The sequence below is a fragment of the Silene latifolia genome, chromosome Y (assembly GCF_048544455.1).
Source record: "Silene latifolia isolate original U9 population chromosome Y, ASM4854445v1, whole genome shotgun sequence".
In the NCBI taxonomy this organism is placed as follows: Eukaryota; Viridiplantae; Streptophyta; class Magnoliopsida; order Caryophyllales; family Caryophyllaceae; genus Silene; species Silene latifolia.
Window position 1 is genome coordinate 325,671,534 of NC_133538.1, and position 23,459 is coordinate 325,694,992.

Below are 23,459 nucleotides of genomic sequence, written 5' to 3' on the forward strand. Positions count from 1 at the left end.
TTTTTTTAAATAATCCCAATTCCGCATTTTAGGACATAATTTCCATTATAATTCATTTACCTTTTTTTTTATTATTATTTTTATTTTCTTAATTTCATTTCCACATCTCTAACTTACAGATTTCTTTTTTTTTTCTTTTTTTAGGGGGTAACCCTCCCTACCGTCCGGTCATTTCCTGCAAATTTTTGCTTTTCCTCTCTACCTGGGGGCTTGCGCCCCGAACAAAGTCCAAAAGTCCAAGCAAACTGGGGGCTTGCGCCCCAAACAGAGTCCAAAAATGTTTCAAAATCAAATGTCCAAAATGTACAAGTCTACAAAACTACACGAAACTATCATTGGCCCTCCAACTCGGCAACTCTCGCCACCGAACGGCGATCTCGGCGTCCCGAACCTCGAGCTCCTCAACAAGCGAGCCGTCTCCCCGAGATCGGGTCAACTCTCGCTCCACTCGCGGTCACCCCAGAACAACAACAAATTGGCTCATGTCAATCAATTCAAGCAAGACCGAAAATCAAAACCAAAAAAAAAACAATCAAATAAGGTTCATACCGACGACCTCGACCACCAACGAGTGCCTCGATGGCGAGAGCGCGCAAGGGTTGGCCACCCTCCATAGTGCCACGAACCGGGATGGTGCGACCCGCATTATCAAAAGAAATTCTCAAAAATTGAGCAAACTCAATCAAATGTGTTCTTACACAAAAGTCATACAAGTTGGAGGCTTACCCTCCGAATCGATCTTGCCAAATCATCTAAGCCGATCCGCCACAGCTACGTCAAAATCACGCAGCTCGGAGATCGTCGTCCTCCCTGTCGCGTCAGTGTACTCGAGGGTCTCGGGGTACTCTGGGGGCTTGATGCCCGCCGCCTCAACCTCCTACAAAGACAAATAGCTCTCGTTAATCGATGATCTTTCGTCGTAATTCTCGAAATCAAACCAAGCAAAAGTAAAAGGTACTCACCACTACCGGCCAGTACGCCAACCTCCCGTAAAGGAACGCCGAGTAGTCCTCGCCAGTGCGAAGAAGGTCGTCGCCACCGGCGCCCGCCAAGTCCGCCTCCCTCTCGGCCTCGTAAGGCTCCCTAAACATCGTCACCGGGAGGATCGACGGAACCGTCGCGCGTCCCGAGAGCACTGACGAACCAACCGCTCGCCCAAGTACCACACAGGACCCATCGACGTCCACAACAGCAGCCGGCTCGGGCTCCTAGGTCGAAGGACCTCAGCGACGAAAGGGGGCGCTCCTGCATACTACGCCCAAGGTCTGGGCACCCACTGCGACAATATAAAAGCACAGATCATCCCTATGACAAACTAAAAGCAAAGTATAAGAATAGTAGGTGAATACAAATGGGATACTCACGCTGCTCAACTGAAGAGCGTTCACGTCCCGCCGGTAGACATTGTGAGAAGAACGCTTGCTCTTCGTCCGGCAAATGACCCAATCCCTCACCACGGGATAGGCCCTCTCCAACGGCTCCGTCCTCTTGGGCGCGAGACTCGGGAAGTAAGAGTACACCCACGCCTGTAAAAAAGAATAATCAATGACGATCTTTCGTGATTTGATAAAGAAAGGAATTTACTTTGGTCTAAAGGAAGGTTCATACCTCCAACAAGAGCTGTGTCCGGTCCGACAGCGCCAAGAGAAGTCCCCTTCTCCATCAACTCCGGACGAACCATGGCCCTCATGAAGCGGATGAGGACCGCAAAACCAGCAGTAACCCAGTCCCAACGCCCTAGGGAACTCAGGTCAGAAAGGAAGGGAATAAGCTTCGTCGACAGCCTCTCGCCCTTGTCTCCGAGGTAAATCGAAGACAGGAACCACCAAAGCCACAGACGAGCCCTCCGCTCCAGACACAGGGAGGAGGAGCCGTCTCCCTCCCATCGATCGTCACCGGCGCCGGGGTCTTCCCGCAAATAGTCTCGAACGTAAGTCACTGGGTACCAAACCCGCATCGCAACACCTTCGGCGACAAGTTCCAGCCGATCAATCTCCTCGCCTCGGCCGAGTCCGCCCTCATAGCAATCTCCGCCACACCATCTCCTCGGTCCCCACACGGCACTGAAATCATGCCGTAATCCTCCAGAGTGACACCCACCTCACCAAAAGGTAGGTGAAACGTGGACGTCGTGTCCCAAAATCGGTCCAAGAAAGCGCGGACCAAGCTAAGGTTAGCCCGCAACTTCCTCTTCACGATATCCCTCCAGACCTGAACCAAAGGACCGAACGCTCCACGCTCGATCATGGCCCTCTCCTCCGCCGACAGCTGCTCGTAGTGCTCCATCGCTGTCGTGTAACCCGAGAACGACCTGATGTTCCCGGCCTCCTATTACGATTTGAAACAAAGCTATCTTTAGTTTTGAATGAAATTTGAAAGAAATTCGGACAAAAAGAATGAAAGAGGATGAATAATGAGTAGTGAATTCTTATTTACCAAGCTCTTCACCGTCCTGTAGGACGGGTGACCCTCTCGACCCACACAAGGTGCCTACTCTCCCAGTCTCGGCCACGCAGAGCTCCTCTCGGTGACGGCCTCCTCGCCCGACGTTGGCCCGTCTCGGGGCCTCCTCCTCCTCGGCAGCCTCCTCCTCGTGAGCCTCGTCTCCAGCAGCCATCACCGCAGCGGTGAAGGCCTGCTCTAAAGCCTCCTCAACCACAGCGGCGTCTATCTCCATGGGAGCTCTCCCAGAAGTAGAAGCCTCATCACCTGCAACATTAAAGCAAATTCAGGCCGCGTCATACGACGACAAGCCTTTGTTAAGGGTTTCGAGCCTTCAAAGCCACGAAACCGCTCCTCTCGTGCCATCCTTGGCCACGTTCCCGCCAACCCGATTACTCATGTGATAAATTGGGTCAAGTCAAGTCCAATTCAAAACCTAGTTACGGGTTCGAGTCGGAAATCGGCGGATTTCGTTATAACGGTGATTATGCCCTAGAAAGGTGTCCTGAAAAAGTTGTCACAAACCAAAATTCCGAGATGGTAGGAAGTTTACCCATTATTCAAGGATCCCAAATATCAAATTTCATCGCCAATGGGCAATCCTAAGGCTATTTTCGAAGCAATTTACGGTTTAGCTGTAAAACCGTCTCAAAATTCATTCAAAGGCTCAAAACTCGATGAAAATTCGAAACAAATGCATGGTTATGTTCCTAACATTGCCTACTATCCATTTCTAGTGTCAATTTGGCAAGGCAAAACCATTTGGGGGAAAAGCCCCAAATTTTCGATCAAAAGGGTCGAAAACCCTAATTTTCGCGGCTCAAAATTCAACAAATGAAGAAGATTAATGCAAGATTAAAACACATACCTCGATTAGTCATATTTAAAGCAAGCTTTTGAATCAAACCTTGGCGGAAATGGTGAAGATTTGAGAGAGAAATGAGTGAATTGTGTTTCGAATGCAAATGACACAAATCCCTCTGTTTTCGCGTTTTTACGCAGGAAAGCTAAATTGGGGAAAAGACGCAGCAGGCGCTGCGCCTCTTCCAAGAGACGCAGCTCTTGCTGTGCCTCTTCCTTCTGTTCCCTCCACATGGATTTTCAAAAAATCGTTATAAGTTCGTTATTTGTGGGCTCATCTTTGGTGCGCCTCTTCCTCGACGCTATTTTTCTCTTTTGGCCCATTCAACGATTTTCTTTCGTTCCGGCCCGCATTTTATCAGCCAGCAGCAGACTATTGCATAAATATTTGTCCCAGTAGCAGCAGATTTTGCGATTGCTCACTCAAGGTTTCTACGATCAAGATGTTCCTGGTCGTCAAAAATATTTGTCCCCAGCGCAGCAATATTTTGCAGTATTGCTCACTCAAGATTTCTTCCATGACGATCAAGATGTTCCTAGTCGTCAACGCATTCCCCAATAAGAGTTTGCTTGAGACCGACGCAAGCAGATTCAACCTCAAGTTTTCGCCAGAGTTCGCTTGAGACCGACGCAAGCGGATTCCCCAGCAGTTTCTCCGACGTCCTGCCGCTTTCAATATTTCTTGTTTCTCCGCGGAGTTTGACAAAGGTGTCGTTCTCCAGAAGTCTCAGGTATGGTCTCTTCTTATGGCTGGCGAGCTTCCTTACGTAGTCTAATGGACTTTAAACGACCCTCCCCGATAGTCGACAGACTCTAAAATGTTCCCGACGACAGGTCCTTGGCTCAGACCCCTTGAGTAGCCTCGCGTCGCCATAGTCGTCAGGTTGTAATGTTCGATTGACCTGATGGCTATACTTTGACTTTCGCCTTGTCCAAGCCTCAGTCAAAGTGGGGGCTCTGTAGATACCTCATTTCTGCCCCTCCCGCAAACCACCCGGTGATGATTGGGCCGCATGTTTGATACGCGGAACGATTTGTGACAGTTCGTAAGATTGTCGTCAAGTGATTGCTCAAATATTAAATGTCTACCTCTTAGTTGTCATCTACGTCCCGATACGGTCGTTTTGGCAGTAATTAGAGTACATTTGGAGTCCCGGTCAAAAACCGTGTTCGTTTCCTAAAACCGTCAAATCCCGAGTCAAAGCAATGTGCTTGTCTACCTAAGGTTAGGATGTCATAAAATGTTGAGATTATATCTCATTTTGAGTCTCATGTCACTTCATTAGGCTAAACATAAAGTTTACATTACAAAATGTGCATTTCATTTAGTTAAAATGACAACCCGACCTTTAGGCCCGTTTTACGAGGTCATAACGAGTTTTTTGAGTCAGGCCTATTTCGCATAAAGTTCTATATCTCTTTCTTAGCTTTCCAACGCCACCGAAATCACCTTATTCCGAGTCTTGTAGAGAAAGTTATGCCTAAAATACGACAGGCTGTCAAACGCGTTTTCTACGCGCAAAGGAACCTACCCGGGAAAGGACGCAGCAAGTGTTGCGCCTCTTCCAAGGGGCGCAGCACCTGCTGCGCCTTTTCCCAGGGCTTTCTTTTTGTCCAAGTTTCCGTGTTTTAACCTAAGTCGGTTATTTCCGGATCTTTCCTTCCGTATCCTAGTCTTACCATAATTCCCTCCGTGTGATTAGTATAAATAGGAGCCTTCGCTCCTCATATTTCTCACGCGAGTGTCCGCCCTTCTCTTCTCCCTTTGCATTCTAGACTTTGTTCTTACTTATTGGCGCCTACGTGCTTGAACTTTCGACCACGTAAGCTCGGATCTTTCTGGGTACCAGCCTCTCCGTTGCATGACCGACCAATTTGACCAACTACACTCAATCAACTTAATTAATCAATCGTTTTCCTCTTACGAGGGCACTCTCTTTGCATTCGCGTCGAGCATTCACTAATCGATATCTTAGTCCTTCTCGTTTCGTCAACATGTAAGTCTGAGGGTGTATAATCCTTATTTATTTATTGTATTTTACTTATTGTATAATCCATTGTAAGGTTTACGTCGAAAATACCGTTAAAATCGATTTCTAAAACCCTTTGTTAAAACTCTTTTTTACGGATTTCCAGTAGACAGACGTCGAGAAAAGACGCAGCAACTGCTGCGCCTCTTCGAAGGAGCGCAGTTCCTGCTGCGCCTCTTCGTGAGGCTGCCGCGGTTCCTGCTTCCTTTCTTCTTCGTCCTCTGTAATTCGTTTTCGAATCTTTTTTTTGCTTGCTTCGTCTGTTAATTCTTCATCGTAGTATCATAATAATTCCACATGTATATTTTCATCATCATTATTAACATGCTTTAATCATCGCAAATCCGACTTAAATCCCTTATGATTCATATTTGCGGATTTTCGTCATTAAGTTCAATCGGGTTTTAGAGATTCAATTTAATCATGTTGAGTTTCTGGAATTCATCTTTGATATAGTTTTCATCTGCTTATTCGCATATTCGTTGTATATCCGTCGTATTTAGCCTAATTGACTTATTTCAATAGAGGACTCATTAATATTTTCATCATAATTCCATGTAATTAATCCGTTTGCATCCGTCTCATTCATGTTTTACTGTTTTTATGACATATTCATATGTTAAATAACCTATTAAGCACTTTTATCCGAGTAAAAATCATCAATCAATCATTAAAATCACCAATTAACATTAACGGCTTGCAAGTACGGCTTCACAGCCAGAACTGAGCCAAGGAACAGACGCAGCGTCTGCTGCACCTATTCCAAAGGACGCAGCTCTGCTGCTTTTTGTTCTGGTTGAGTTAATCCCCGAACTCCGTTTACGCTTGACATAGTTTAATTAGTTTACATATTAACTAACTATTAACCGTAATGTCACGCTAATTCCTGTTCGTTTATTTATTTCTTTTATTCTTTTATTCCTTTTTCTCAAATTATCCGTTTTAAAGGTATTTTCGACATAAATCGCCTATTCCTATGTAATTAATGTAATTTTCATTATTGTATTTCTTTTATTGTATCCCTTTTATTGTTTGTATGCTTTCACATGTAAATTAACATTGAATCTTATTTCGACATTAATTGTATGCTAATTACATGTTTACCGACTTAGTATTAATTCTCACATGCTAGGATTAAAACTTGGATGTTGCATTGCATGCATTATAACCGACGATATATCAAGTACGAATAACTTCCCTAATCATTAGTAGAGGCCGCTATCGAGGCGGGCGGGATTAGGTGTTCGATCAAAAGAGCTTCCTAATACGTACCCTCACCCCTTACTCCAGATCTCCGTGAGCACCCGTGTTCATTGGCATCCACGAGAGTCATTCTAGACATAGAATGCTAAGGGTAACGATTGCTTAGTGTTCATGTCACTACTTTGTGTCTTGACATGACAAGAGGTATTCGAACGGTTCCAATTTCCCATAGAAATTGGTGGCGACTCCATACAAAATGCAAACGCTTGTTTTTCGACCTTCACCAAGCGCCCCCGTGGGCGGCCCGCTGTCCACACCGTCTTAATTTTAATTTGTGACCAAGGGAGTAAAGTACGTAAATTGATAAACGAACAAAACAAGTGAAAAAAGCTTTAAGCTTCTGCTCATGCTAATGGCTTACAAATAAACATCACAAGCGGATCAGCTGCATACTCGTAGGGTCAGCTAGTATCAGTTTATTTGAATAGATTGCACTACCGGTATTTATGCATGTTATTGTCAGGCCAGTTGTGTCCGAGTTGGGGCATGTATTAAAGGGCCCATCTTTAGTTGGGTAGATAAACATAATTGCAGTTTCCGATGAGTCATTTAGGGTCAACTCGGATTCAGCCATTTAAAGGTGGGGTGGGTAAGGGTCGGGTCCAGTGAAGTTCAGGTTAGCTACAGGTCAAATTGGATTGGTAAACTAGGTGTGACACTATCATCTCCCCAAGCTAATTCGATGTGAATATATATCATATGCAGTGAGGTTTAAATCGCGTGTCTGATATATAGAATTTAAGCAAATATCATTGTTATGTTAAATTTCTCTTATGCTTACAAGAGGTTGATTTACTTTTGTTTTGTTATCTTATGCAAGTTATAAGACAATGGCGCGCTTACCTTTGAATAACCGGAAGAAGATTGTTGTTTCGTGTATTGCTATATACAGACATATGCTTTTGATGGTTATTGAGACTATTGTCGAGCTCTTATGCCATCTTTCTACTTTAAACATTACAATTCCTAAGCCGATAACATATACGCTTGACAACTCCATTGATGAAAGAGTTCAGGCTAGGCTTTTTAATATTAGACTAATGATTCAAGGGAGTGATATAGCATGCCTAGAAAACCTTAGGATGGATATAGCATGTTTTGGTAAGTTATGTGAGCTGCTAAGAGATGTCGGTAAGCTAGAAGGAAATAGAAATATAAGTTTGGAAGAAATGGTTGCATTATTTCTTTTTATATTGTCTCATGATACAAAAAATAGAAGAACTCAATTATATTTTAGGAGAAGTCGTGAGACAGTATCTAGACACTTCAATTTAGTCCTTCGTGCGATCCTTAGATGTCATCATCTTCTGCTCAAGAAACCCGAACCAGTGACCGAAAATTGTCAAGACGAAAGGTGGAACTGGTTTAAGGTAAGATAGAAATAATGGTTACATATTGACTTAATATGACAAACAGTTTTAGTTTTATTAACATTAGATTATTTTTTGTAGAATTGTTTAGGTGCTTTGGATGGAACTCATATTAAGGTCCGTGTTGGAGATAAAGACAAAGTTAGGTTTAGAACTAGGAAAGGAGACCTTACAACAAATGTTTTAGGGGCTTGCACTCGAGATTTGCAGTTTGTTTATATTTTACCTGGTTAGGAGGGTTCAGCTCATGATAATAGAGTTCTCCGCGATGCACTTTCTAGAAAACATCCTTTAAGAGTACCTCAAGGTAAAAAAAAAACACAACTTAACCTTTTGAATTTGTTTACGAGATAATATCTCCCTTTTAAGTTATAGAATGTTAAAACTTTATTTTTTTACTTTTAGGGCAATACTATCTTTGTGACGCTGGATATATGAATTGTGAGGGATTTTTGACACCATTCAGAGGCCAACGATATCATTTGAGTATTTGGAAAAATGGTACTCAACCAACATGTGCAGAGGAGTACTTTAATATGAAACATTCTCAAGCAAGAAATGTCATAGAAAGAGCTTATGGATTGTTGAAAATGAGATGGGGTATTCTAACAAATGCTACTTGGTACTCTAGAAAGACAGTTAGCAAAATCATTTTTGGGTGTGCATTAGTGAATAATTTTATTCGAACGTATATGAGCATAGATCCATTCGAATCTCTTATCCAAGATGGGGAAGAAGAAGATGATGACAATTGCATTGATATTATGGAGACTAGTGCTGCTTGGACTCAGTTTAGAAAGAACTTAGCAGGTCAAATGTACAACCACTGGCTACAAACTAGAGACTGAAACATTATGTTGTTTTATTTTGCTAAGTAGGAAAAACCAATAAGTTGTTGTGTTTGATTATTGCATAACTTAATATATATTGTTTTATGGATTATTTTTCCAAGCTCGCATAAATTTAAGTGTTATACGTTTGGTATATTGTTTTTCATATGCGTGTAGTGATGGCTCAGTCCAATGAAAAAAGTAAGGATGCTGCAAGTTCGGTAAGAGTTTGCTTAAGATGGTCGCTTGAAGAAGATCGTGCACTTGTTAGTGCAATGCAAGATCTTCTTGATCTTGGAGGTTTGAAAGCAGACAATGGTCAGTTTAAAAATGGAGCTTATGCTAAAATCGAATCTCTTATGGAGCAAAAATTACCCGGGTGTGGAAAGAAAGCTAAGCCTCACATTAAATCAAGAGTCAAGACTCTCCAAAAACATTATGACGCAATTACTGACATGTTGAGCCCACAAGCTAGTGGATTCGGTTGGAATGACGAAGGAAAGTTTGTGACCTGTGAACAATCTGTTTGGGATAATTGGCTGAAAGTAAGTTCAATTTGTTCACTTGATATTCTTTTATTTCAATGTAAAAGCAATATTTTTGTTGATCATTATTTTATTTTATATATGGCAGAGCCATAAAAATGCTGCAGGTCTGAGAAATAGGCCATTTCCCTTGATTCAATAGATAGGAAGAATTTGGGGAAAAGATAGAGCTACAGGATTGGAGGGTGATAGTATACAAGATGCATTAGAGGAGATGGAGGATCAAGAGAGAGACGACCAAGAGGAAGAGCAAGTGCCTTTATCTAACACTAAAGAGGTACCACACCATACAGAGGTTGAGCATTCACCTTTAAGTGAGCCTTCAAATAGAAAGTCCAAAAGGGCTAGAACTGAAACTATTGAAGCTTTGAGACAATTATCTTCTACACTTGATAAAATGAGTAATGTAATGGAAGCTGCTGGTGAACATATGGGAAGACTTGCTAACTGCCTTAAACACGAGTCTGAGTCAGTCGATCGAAGAATGCAAGTAACTTCAGAGATAATGAAGATTGCAGGGTTAATTCCCGCTAAAGTTATATCAGCATCAAAACAAATCGCTACAAACCCCCTTGAAGTTGATTTTCTTTTTGTCAGCCTTCCAGATGATTTCAAATTTGCTTATGCGCAAGGCTTATTGATTCCTGATCATGCGAATAAGTGATAACTCACTTCTCCTCGAGACACTGGATTACAAACTTGTAGATTATTATGTTTTTGAGTTGGTCTAATACACTACTACAAATCCAGGCAACTACAACGGCCCTTTAACAACGCTTATTCATGAAAATCACCATAAGACGTTGTAGAATGAATGGCGCGAATTTTACTAAACTTAATTACAACGGTTATGTGTTGTTAACCGTTGTTATTGGTTTTAACAACGGGTCAAACTTGAAAACCCGTTGTTAATATAAAAACTAATAACAACAGTTTACTCTGTAATACATTATAACCGTTGTTAATAATTTGGCGCAAAAATAGTGAAAAGTAATTACAACAGTTATATTAGTAATCGTTGTTATTAGGTTTTAATAACGGTTGTAGATGTAATAACCGTTGTTATTGAAGTTATGAAGATCTAAAGAACAATAGATCGCTTTATTCTTCTATATGCTACAAAATACAAACACAAGTTAATTAATACTGCTACACAAATATCATCCTCCATTCCTTCCTGATCGTCTCTCTCTGTCTTCATCTCCGTCACTGTTGTCACCGTCTTCTCTCTCTCATCATGTTTATCAATCAGGTATATATGTTTCTTAGTTTATTAACTATTTCTTATTAAGATTTTCAAGCTATATATAGATATAGGATTGTTCAATTTCCTGGCCTATGAATGTCGATTATTTTTGAACTTGTGAATTTGTAGGGTTATTATCTAATTTGTTGATAATTTAGCTTAATTGATTTCCTGAATTTCGTTTATTTATTTGCCTATTATTGGATTTTTTGAATTAGTTGCCTATATATTACGAATGTAGAAAAATGACTCGAACTTAAATGATTGGTACAAATATGACTGACCCTAACTATAAGGATGGTTTAGCTGAATTTTATGAAGTCGTTGCGAACAATTTGAAAGGTTCTTCTAGTATTCAATGTCCTTGTGAAAGATGTGGTAATATTAGGTATATGGCTTTTCCGGACGTTAAAATACAGCTAGAAAAGTGCAGATTTAGTCGATCCTATACACATTGGATTTTTCATGGGGAACCATTATAGGACGAGAATAGCGTTGAAGAAGATGATGTTGAGGTATACGAAAGGCTAACTGATGATCCTGAGTTTGCCGAGTTTTTTGAGTTGGAAGAGTTGGAAGCAGACAAGTTGAATGTTGGGTATATAGATCATGAAGAGAATGATGATGAGTCAAATGCTTTTGAAGATGTAGGTGATGACACTATTAATTGAGATGACCTTAACAACATGTATGAGAAGTTGTATGAGTCTGAAGCACCTCTGTATCCTGGTTGTAAGTTCACAAAAATGTCGGCTGTGGTGAAGTTGTATAATATCAAGGGGGCAAATGAGGTGAGTGACACGTGTTTCACTAGTTTTTTAGCCTTGATAAAGGAGTTGCTTCCAGATGGTAATGTTCTACCTGTTAAGACATATGAGGCTAAAAAACAAATAAAAGGAGTGGGTATGAAATATGAGAAAATACATGCATGTCCAAATGATTGCATATTGTATCGGAAATTATATCAAAACTTAACCAATTGCCCTAAATGTTTGGAGTGGCTTTATAAGGAAAAGGAAAGGATTCTGGCTAAGGTGTTGTGGTATTTTCCAGTGATACCAAGATTCATAAGGATTTATACGAATCCCGATGATTAAAAAATGATAACTTGGCATGAAACTGGAAGAATAAATGATGGAAAGCTAAGACACCAGACATATGGTATGCAATGGAAATAGTTCGACGCTAAGTATCCCGAGTTCGGCAATGAACCTAGAAACTTACGTCTAGCGTTGTCCACTGATGGAATGAACCCACACGGAAACATGAGTAGCCAACATAGTACTTGGCCAGTAGTGTTGGCTATTTATAACTTACCTCCATATGAGTGCATGAAAAGAAAGTATTTGATGTTGTCGTTGTTAATTTCCGGCCCTAAACAACCTGGAAATGATATAGATGTCTATTTGGAACATCTTCTAGATGATTTGCGAATGTTGTGGGATAGTGGGATAGAAGTATTTGATGTATATAAGAACAAAACTTTCTATTTGAGAGCGATGTTATTGTGTACAATATCTGACTATCCGGCTTATGGCGACCTTTCTGGGCACACGGTTCATGGGAAAGAGGCTTGTCCATTGTGTGGGGAGGATATCGAGTCTGAATACTTGAAGTCTTCTCGTAAGTATGTGTATATGGGAAATAGGAGGTTCTTATATCATGACCTTTGTTATCGCAAGATGCAGAAAGCATTCAATGGAAGACAAGAACTTCGTCAACCTTCTAGAATTTTGAGTGGGCATGAAGCTTATCAGAAAGTAAAGCATATTGAGATAGATTATGGGAAGAAGAGCGGCTCTAAATTGTCTACTCGTGGGTATAAGAAAAGATCCATATTTTTTGATAAACTTCCATACTGGCCTGACCTGGAGGTCAGGCATTGCCTCGATTTCATGCACATTGAGAAAAATGTCTGTGATAATATTATCAATACCCTTCTGAATGTTCCCGGTAAAACAAAGGATAACGCCGCAGCTAGGGAAGATATGAAAATGATAGGTATTAGGCTAGAGTTGGCACCACAGAAGAGAGGTAATTGTACATTTTTACCGCCAACAGCTTATACCCTTTCACGGAATGAGAAAAAAGAGTTATGTGCATGCTTGAATGGAATTAAAGTGCCACATGGTTATTCGTTGAACATCAAAAGTCTAGTGTCGATGCAAGACCTAAAACTCACCGGGTTAAAGTCACATGATTGTCACACTTTGATGCAACAATTACTACCTGTGGCTATTCGTTCCATTTTACCTAAAAAGGTAAGATATGCTATAACTCCATTCTGTCTCTTCTTCCAGTCCATATGCGAGAAAGTCATCGATCTCGATGACGCGGATTCATTGCAGCACCTCGTTGTAACCTCTCTTTGTCAGTTAGAAATGTATTTTCATCCCTCTTTCTTCACTATCATGATTCATCTGACCATTCACTTGGTTAGGGAGATTTTGTACCTTGGACCCGTGTACTTGAGATACCAGTATCCTTTCGAAAGATTGATGAAAGTCTACAAGGACTATACATCTAATCGGTATCGTCAGGAAGGTTGTATTGCTGAACGCGCTATTTTAGACGAAGCTCTTTCATATTGTTACGCTCATCTCTCCCCTGAGGAGTTGATTGGCGTTCCTAAGAATCGTCATAGTGACTGGATGACCGGAAAAGGTATTAGGGGCCGGGTTGAAAAAATTATGACACATGAAATGTTGCATTTAGCACATACGTATGTGCTAAACAACGAAGATGAGGTGCAACCTTATATTCAACAACACAAAGATGAGCTCAAATACGATCACCCAAACAAGACTGAGAAGTGGATTGCAAACGAGCATACGAAGACGTTTGGAGAGTGGTTTAGGAATATTGTCTTAGAGTATACAAATCAAACTAGTGATAACATCTCTCCTAGGTTACTACGTCTTGGTTTAGGTCAAAATACCAGGGTTACCTTTTACAGCAGTTTTGCCATTAATGGATATACTTTTTACACCCGCGAGCAAGATGAGTTGAGCAAAATGCAAAATAGCGGTGTGGGTTCAGAATTTGAGGCAATGCACTTTGCTACTTCAAAAGATAAAAAGCCTATTTGGGGAAAATGCCTTTATTATGGTGTTATTCAAGAAATATTGGTATTAGATTATATTGATTTCACAATGCCTTTGTTTCGATGTAACTGGGTTGATAACAACATCCATTGTGTCCGAAAGGATAAGATGGGATTTACGTTGGTCAATCTGGGTAAGGTTGGCAATAATAAGGATGATCCTTTCATAATGGCATCCCAAGCTAAACAAGTGTTCTATGTTACCGATCCTATAGATAAGAAGTGGTCTGTTGTACTGTCTATAAGGAGTAGAAGGAGTAGTCCATCCGATAACGGTGATGATTATCAGGATGTCGTTTTTGAGGGAATGGATCACTCTACCACTGTATCTTATTTCGACGATGTTGACACTGATCATGAGGATACTGAAAGCATCTATATGCATGATGACCATGGTGAAGGTATTTGGGTTAACGAAGAAACTATGACATCCAATAAACGTCCCCGATCCTGAGATGGTCTATAATGTAAGTTATTAGCTTTTATTTTTATTTTTTAAATATATATATATATATATATATCTCTTCCTTTTAATTTTTTTTCTTTTTTTTTTTAAATAACAATCTCCACCTGAACAGATTTGCATTTAGGAACTGCATATTTAATACAAACGTAAAGTACTGATACTCTCGACGCTACTTATACAACAGTACTGGAAATCTTACAAGACCACAGGGTTACACATTACCTTTATTTATGTTCTTTTTTCATACAGGCCCACGACACTGCTTATGATAGGCGGATACAGACACACACAGTTTGACACTCAACAAATAACACACGGCGTTGCTTGGAAGTTTCAGCCACAGACTCGGACACATTTTGTAGGGGTTTTAGGGGTACATTGCTTAGAAAACAGCCACAACCTGGTTGTAGGCATCGACGCTTTCTGACCTGGCCGACTGCTAACCATCAAAGATGGTCGCATATGGCACTTGGACATATTCCACATTATTCCTCAGAAGCTCGGCATCCTCGTCTGTGGCTACCCAGAGGTATGGTTCGAGTGTTGATCTATTCGGAGCATTCGAGTCATTTCTGCCATGGCCTCTGAGTTGAAACATCAGGTCAAGCTTAAATGCTGATTCTGCATGTGCAGGTGATGTTCCAAACTGAATGAGTAGACTCCCTTTGAATCCCCATGGCCCCCATTATGGCTTAATTTTGCTGACCGAGTATCCCAGCTCAATAAGCTAATGGATACTGAGCTAATGGGATACCGAGCTTCTGAATTTATAGCAAGTTTGAGATCTGTTGCTGGAGTGTATGTATGTTGTCTATAGCTTTTGGTAGCTTTAAAAAGCCAATAGAAGCAATGGTCATTGTTAAAGATTCCCAAATTTGCATGACATAGTAAACCCTATAGATATGCAGTATGCATGCTGGTGGTGTTGTCTTATTTTCTTGATCTTATTATTAGATGTGGATGCTGTTGTTGAAATTCCTGATTAATGATGCAGTATATAGTGCTTTTGCTGTTAAAGTTGTTATGCTGTTGTATTGTTACAGGTTTGAACTGTAATTTTTTAAAAAAAAGTGTTAAACAATAACAACGGTTATATTGACATTACCAGTTGTAATTACTTTCAACAACGGTTATATTGACATTACCCGTTGTTATTACTTTCAACAACAGCTGTAGTACTTCTACCCGTTGTCATTGCTTTTTTTAGACATATTTCATTTTGGCGCAAATTGGGTGAAAATATATTACAAGGGGTATATTTTAACTGTTGTAATAAAGTTATGACAGCGGTTGACTTTTATTGACCCGTTGTTATTAACATATCACAAAGGTTTTGTTTTAAGAACCCGTTGTTAATAGTTTGTCTTAATAAAAAAACTAATTTACAAACACATACAGGTATACAGAATACCACACAAACACAGCACAAACACACACAACATCAGTTCAACCGTTGGTATCCTGAGTTTATTCTCTCTCCCCCACTTTCTACATTCTCGTTGCGCCGCCCCGATTTAAAGCCCGATTCCGTTGCCTTCCCCTATCATCCTGCTCGTTCTCTTTATCATCATCATCATCATCATCATCATCATCATCAAGTATGTTCACTTTTGTGTTTCGTCATTAGGGTTTTAAGATCATCTTTTTTGTTTTTCGTCTTCTTTGTTATCTTTATCATCCCGCATCATCTACTTCATTCCTCTTATTAGGGTTAGGATTTTAGAAGCTCAAAATGTTGTTTTAAATTTTCATTCCTCTTTAGGGTTTTAGATACTCTCTATGTCGTTGTTCATTTCCTATTTCATTCATATTTAGGGTTTTAGGATTATCATGGGTGAAAAACGGAAAAGAAGTCAAAAGAATAATAAGCCTGGGGATAATAAGCCTGGTGAAAGGGGTGCTACGAAGTGCCCTGCAGCCCTTGCAGCTATAGCGCCTAAACAACCGCTTAAAATAACATGGAACACGAAGGGTTTCCCTAATGGTCCAAATGCGAAGGATTTATCCACTTGGATTGGATGTTGCACAAGACAGTTTGTGCCTATCCATTTAGATGAAATTAGGAATTTGAATCCAAAATTGGCGCAGTTATTCTTGGATCGTATAAAGGAAGCCTTTGATATTGTCGAATGCTATGATAAGTATTTAATACAGAAGGCAGGGAGTGTCTTCAGGTAGTGGAAGTGTGACGTTGGTAAGTATTGGTTGTATGTGGACAAGGAAACGGGGGAGATGTGTAAAAGCCCACCGTCAAACAAGTGTCCCACCATCACTCAGGAACAATGGGATCTTTTCAAAGCGATTCGAACTAGGGAGAAGTTTGTGGTTAAATATTCTCGCCTTTTAATGATTTACCTATCATTTTTTTAATTAATGAGTTCTCTATAATCTTTTTATTATCTCATCTACTTGCGCTTTTATATAATTTGAAGGCCGTTAGCAAAAGAAATCGTGCTAACATTTCATACATGAAGGGGAAATGGTATGGTTCTCGAGGCGGTTACAGATTGATAGAAGACCATCTCGTAAGTAGCATGCATCCCCCTGTTTATTTGATTTTTTTAATCACACTTGGACTTGATGCACATTTATATATATAACTAGTACCATGTTAATGTGAAGGTGGCAAAGGGAGTGACCGACTTGAATCGGCATGTAACTTATAAAGAAGGGCACACGCCTAAAAGATCCCGGCCGTGTGACAAATATGATCAGGAAGTATTGGCCAACATAGTAAGCATTATTTTATTAAGACGAGTTCATTATTAACTTTATTATTTTAGTCACAAATATAATTTGAAGTTTATTTAATATATTATAGGAGAAGGTATTGAAGGAGGTAGAAGAAGGGAAATTCACTCCCAGAGGTCGTGATGACGTTCTTGCTAGAGCGATCGGCCGACCCGAACATCCAGTTCGATTGAGGGGCGTCCCGTTACAGGTTGGAGTCACGAAATACTATGGGATAAATGCCCCGAAAAAGAAGAAAAGGAAGGTTAAGGCTGAGAAGGCTGACATGGTACCATTTATTCTATTATTTTCATTTAAGTTCACATGTTATTCTTTTAAACAAATTGCTGAAACATTGCATTCTTGGCACGCAGGTTCAGTTATTGGCATCCGTGATACTAAAGATGAATTCTGGAGGCAAGCCTTCCGAAGAAGAATTGAAGATGATGAAGGATGTCATTAAAGGGGGTAAGGTACAACAGATTGGTCAAGAGGCCGAGAACACTACTACCTTGGCAATACATGAGAAGGAAGTATCGGTCAACGGTACCTACTGCTTCTGAAGTTGTAACAACTAAAGCCGATAAGGTAAATATATGACTTCCTTATTTTTCTTTTCGTTTTTTTGGGTAAGATCAGAGGGTGTGTTCCCTCCCAGCTCTAATGCTATAACTTCCAACATCGTGCCATTGGTTAATTTTATTAGGTAAATGAGTCTGAAAATGAGATGCAACTTGAGTTATCCGCCAGAGCTGACAATAAACAGGGGATGCAACTTGAGAAGATGGCTAATGGAAAACAGCAGCATACATCCCCTTCAAATCAGTTCACAGTTTTCGGCAAGGTATGCATGAAGTCTTTAATTAGTGAAATTTATATGAATTCTATTAAATTTTGGGATATAATATATAATGTATGTGTATTCTTTAGGCCGTAAACAGGAAGGTAGTTATTCTTGATGATCCTAAATCCGCGAAACCTATGCGTGTTGGCCGGGGTCTCGTAGACTTTCCCACCAAATCAGCGGAAAATTTATTGGTTCATGGCGAAAAACTTTTGCCGAATCATAGAAAAGTGGAGATAACTCAAGTCTTAGAAGGCCATGAAAAATTTCAACTGCCCGTCCCAGTTCGTGATGACATTACCATTCTGGTAGATGTGGTTGGAAGTTTCATCAAATGGCCTCATTCTCACATCTTCCTGGCTCGTTCATCTCTGCCTCAACCGAAAGCAGTTGGGGTTAGAAAAAATACCTTTATATGTTAAATTTTTATATGTTAAATTTTTTTATATGTTCAATTTATATGTTATTGTTTTTTTTTTTGCAGGGAACAAAAAACACGGATAAGCCGGATAAGCCTAAGTCCCCAGACATGCTAACACCCTCGTCGAAACAACAACTTGATGAGGTATTTAATTATTTCTCCATTTTTTTAAAAACCTCCCTTTATTTATATTTTTTCTGTTTCTAAAAAGCATGGAAATTTTGTGTAGGGGACAAAAAAGACGGATAAGCCTAAGTCCCCAGACATACCTACTACTGCCTCATCATTGAAAGAGCAGGTTGATGAGGTATTTAGTTAAGTACTCTTTTATTTTTATTACTCCAACTAGGATATGTTACCTTTGGATTTTTTATTATTTTATTTATCTACATGTGTAGGCTGGTGGTAGTAGCACAAAAAGAGAAAAGCATTATTTTCCCGCACTGAAAGATGTTAGGAGTATAAACTCCACTAATTTTTCTGGGAGCGAATTCATGCTAAAATTAAGAACGCTGACGATAAGGAAACTGTATTTGGAGGCTAGCCGTCACATAGCAACTGAGCAATTGATAATTATTCCGCTCGTGGAGGATATTTTAGGGATTGAGCGCGAAGAAATTTTGTCATGGGAGCTGCTAGCCATTTGGGCCGGCCTTCTCGAGATTGATGTCCACCATCTATTTGTTTGGATGAAGTAAGTTTCTTAATAAATCATTTCATATGCTAATATTCTGACTAGATAGTGTTTTAAATACTGGAATTAATTCCTGTGCCCCTATATTTTATCTACGCATATCACGTTGATTTCGTACGAAGATCGGGTAGATTATATTGCTCGGGAATTGGAGACAAACAAAAAGCTCATTTTTGCCCCTTATAATGAAATCGGGTAATAAACAAATTAATATTACGATTCCACCTACAATTGCATTTTCATAACTAATATATGTACTTGTTAATAATGATTATGTCTCTTGATGTAGGAGTCATTGGATGCTAGCAGCCATCATCCCGACCAAGAAGAAAGTTTTTTTGTTGGACTCTTTGCATAGAGAACCAAACGAGACCTTTAAGGGCTTGATTATTAAGTAAGTTTAAAATACTAATTTATTTATAATAACATTAAGTTTCAATTTTTATTTATAGCAAAAAGCTCATTTTTGCCCAAAAAATATGAGTTTTTGCCTCCTTTTTTTATCAAAAAAGGGCCTTTGAGAAGAAAAGAGCTAACGAGGATCAACCCACGAAATATTCTGATGATGGCCCTACTTTTATTACGATAACAGGGGTACGTTCTCAAATACAATGCCTTAAGTGCAAAAATCTGTCTTTAATAATAATACGTGCGCAAATACAATACCTAAAGTGCAAGATTCTGATGTGGGCCTTCTCGTCTCTTCGTTTTTTATGTAATAATAGGTCCCTCTCCAGCCGGATAGTATACAATGTGAATACTATGTTTGTCGGTTCATGTTGGAGATTATTATGCGAAGATATAACCTTATTCCAGAAAAGGTTAGTAATTTAATAATGTGTTTATTACTTTATTTTAAATTAGAGCTGATGTTGTGTTGCTTGCTGCTATACCATGATGTTGTTATGCTGAATGATGTATGTTGTTACAATAATGTCTTGTCTTTGGTTTTTCCGCAGTATGTAATCAACGCGCCACAAGTACCTCAGTACAAAGGGCACCAAATAGACGAGGTAAGGGACATGTTGGGCAAATACGTCTTAGAACATTGCAATGAAGACTAAATGCATGATACTTAGAGCTTATAGGCTTAGTAAAAACAATTTTGAAGTTAGGAAATGATCTTTGTAGATAGAGCTAGGGGGATGCACAGTTGTAGGAATCTTAGTTCATGTAAAGTGATCAAATTGTAAGTATATATGATGCTGCTGTTGTGGTTGAATTGAATCTATTGAGTTCTGATGAACCCAGCTGTGATTTATGCTGGTGCTGATACATGCTACTGCCGATATATGCAGGATTTTGAATGGCATGAAACAAATTTGATTTTTAAAAAAAAAATACGAAAATGTAATAAAAACGGTTACTAAAACAAAATCCCAGTGGACCGAATCAAAAGCTTTACGTATATCCACCTTGATAACACACCTAGGGGAAGAATTCTGCCTACCATAACCAGAAACCAATTCATGAGCCAGCATGGTGTTGTCTACTATTGATCTCTCTTGAACAAAAGCAGCTTGTTCAAGCCTCACTAGATCAAGCATTACTTTCTTGAGCCTATTAGTAAGAATTTTACTAATGGTTTTGTATATAGTTGAGCAACAGGATATTGGCCTATAATCCAAAACAGAACTTGGGTTTTCCCCATTTGGAATTAGAGTAATCAGGGTTCAGTTGATCTCCTTGAGGAGCTTTCCAGTTCTAAAAAAATCCAAGATTGCCTTAGTGAATTCAACTTTTATAATATCCCAAGACTGACGGAAGAATCCAGATGAAAAGCCATCTGGGCCAGGGCTCTTGTTAACATTAATTGCAAAAAGAGCATCATGAATTTCAGCCTCAGAGACCTCTTGGATGAGCAGACTCTCTGACTGAGCTCCTAAGCAGCGCCCACTGAGGATAATATTAGGATCAATATCCTTAATGGCACTAAGCTCAACATTCTTTAAGTTGCAATATTGTAAGCAAAGATCTTTCTCCTCTAGCATCAAGTCAGCATTCATGGGATCCCTCTGAAGTTTGCCTTGACAATCCTGAAGATCACTCTTCTTCTTCTTAGCTCTCTCAGTAAGACTAGAATAAGCCTGGTGATGGAGAACCTTCAATCGCTGCTTAACCACTTTCAGATGCTGCACAAGCTTATACATGCTGCACCCTTGAATTCTCTCCTGCCAAACCCCCTTAACAATGTCAGGGAATGAAGGGTCCTGGGCCCAGCAGTTAAGGAACCTAAGCTGCTTGGGTCTGGGAACATCAGTGGAAGGTATGCTAACCACTAAGGGTGAGTGATCAGACACCCCAGCAGCTAGAGAATCAGCATAGGAATGAGAGAACACAGCAGCCCATTCAGTATTAATAAGGACCCTATCAAGCTTCATCCATTTCCTTTCCTCATCCTCCTGTTTATTGGTCCAGGTAAAGGTAAAGCCATGAGTGACCATGTCTTCTAACCCAGCCATGGTGATTGCATCATTAAAATCTACTAAAGCCTGAAGATTAGCAGCAGTATTACTAATCCTCTCATCCAGATTCCTCACACAATTAAAATCCCCAAGGCAAACCCATGGACAAGTAGGCTTCACCCCCTTCATAAAATTCCAAAGATCAACCCTCCCTTCCAAAGAATAAAGGCCATAAACAAAGGTGACCTGGTAAGTGACACATCCAGGAGCCTCAACTTGTAAATGAACCCATTGAACTCCGGAAGCAAGAGCAGTAACCACTAAAGAAGCTTTATTCCAAATAACCCAAAGCCTGCCATTAGAATGATAGTCATAATTGTGCAAAATATTAAAATGTTTAAAGTCCCGCTTTCTAATAGAGCTGAAATTAGGAAAACGAACCCTAGTTTCATTTATTCCCATAATATCCAATTTATTAGCAATAAAAAAGTCCACTATCTCATGTTGCTTTAACTCTTTATTCATCCCCCGAATATTCCAAACACCAATTTTCATGAATATATGGGGGGTGGGTCCTCAGTTTCACTATATTCCACTTCTTCAAAATGAACTTCAACCCTCTTATTGTCCACAACATTAAGAATTGGAACTACCATATATTTCTGCAAGATCACAACACCCTCAGTAGGAGTGACTAACTGGGTGCTTGCCTCTTTTGACCTCTCTCTCCTTATCACTGGAATAGCAGCAGTGGCAGGGGCCTGCACCTCTGTAGCAGATGCTTTAGTGACATAGGCGCGCACCTCAGCAGCAGGAGCTGTAGGAGTAGCAATAGGGTCAACAACAACTGGTTCCTTTGCTGGCTTCTTTAGAAACCTACAATGCTTCACATCATGTCCTAGCTTCCTACAGTGTGTGCAATAGTATGGCAGCCATTCAAACACCACCCTCTGAAGAACCTGACCGTAAGGAGTATACAAAAGAATATCCTCAGGCAGCTTTTGTGAGACATCCACTTCAATCATAAGCCTAGCAAATGATAATCTCTCCTTGTTGGTAGTAACGGGATCAGCATACATGGGAGTACCTATCTTCCTAGCAATCTTACTTAAAGCCTTTTCAGACCAGAAAATAGGATCTAAATCTGGTAATGTAACCCAAACTGGCACCCTTGAAACAGAATCCAATTCCTTAGAGATTTGAGGAGTCCATCTCTTCATGACCAAAGAGTGACTACCTAAACTCCAAGTACTCCCCCTAAGGATAGTACATAAATCTTTCTCAGAGTGAAATTGGAAGTAGAACCATCCCTTCTTGTAATATAGAACTTCCGGCTTTGTCACATGGTTCTAGGACTTGCTAACAAATTCCCGAACCTGGACAAGCGACGGCTTACCCCCTAGAAACTGGCCCACAAGGGTGTTTGACCAATACGCCAGTTCATCTTCAATATCGGCTTCATCAATGACAACCCCACCATTATCCACTGAGTCAGTAACATAGTGAAGTTCCATTCGTACAGGTGCTTTTGAAATCCGCTCAACCCATGTCGGTTTCCCTGGAGGCACAACCACAGGGGTAGGGACAGCAATCGAAGGAGTAACTACAGGAGTAGAGGTTTTAGGAGGAGAAACCCTTATCCTAGAGTTCGATCTAGGGTTCGCAGACGAAGAAGCTACGAGAGCATCATTAATACGATCATTAAGCAGAGGTACCTCGGGAGAGGAAAGAGCTTCATCAGTTGGAGCTGAAGAAAAAGTAGATCTTTATACATAAACATACTCATATATGTTATAAATTAATTTGTCATAAAATTAGATATGGATTTTATGCATGCAAACAAATGATAAAATAGAGGAGAAATCATGTTCTTACATTGGTGATTTCGGTTTTATGGGCACAAAAGAAATCTCCTTTTCTTTTGTTCTTGTGCTTTCCTAAGATGGAAGAACCAAGATCCAAGTGTAGGATCTCTCCTTAGGATTAATACCCAAAGCTAACCCTTAATAAAATTAATATTATAGAAGCTAGTACAATATTAATTTGAAGAAAATTGAACCAAAATATTATGTAACACTTTTAATATTTCGGTTTTATGAAGGAAGAAGAAGAGAGCTTTTTATCTCTCTAGAAAATCTTATTTTGGATTAGTTGTAGAATGAATAATACCACACAAAATGAATGTAGTGTATATCAAAAATATAAGGCA

At 39.9% G+C, this 23,459-nt stretch overlaps 1 protein-coding gene across 1 annotated transcript; it reads right to left on the reverse strand.

The window, feature by feature from the left end:
* Positions 1-20,518: 20,518 nt before the first annotated feature.
* On the reverse strand, positions 20,519-21,805 carry LOC141631340 (uncharacterized). The gene has a single exon (XM_074444024.1). It carries the CDS (start codon positions 21,803-21,805, stop codon positions 20,519-20,521), a length of 1,287 nt encoding a protein of 428 aa, XP_074300125.1.
* Positions 21,806-23,459: the final 1,654 nt, after the last annotated feature.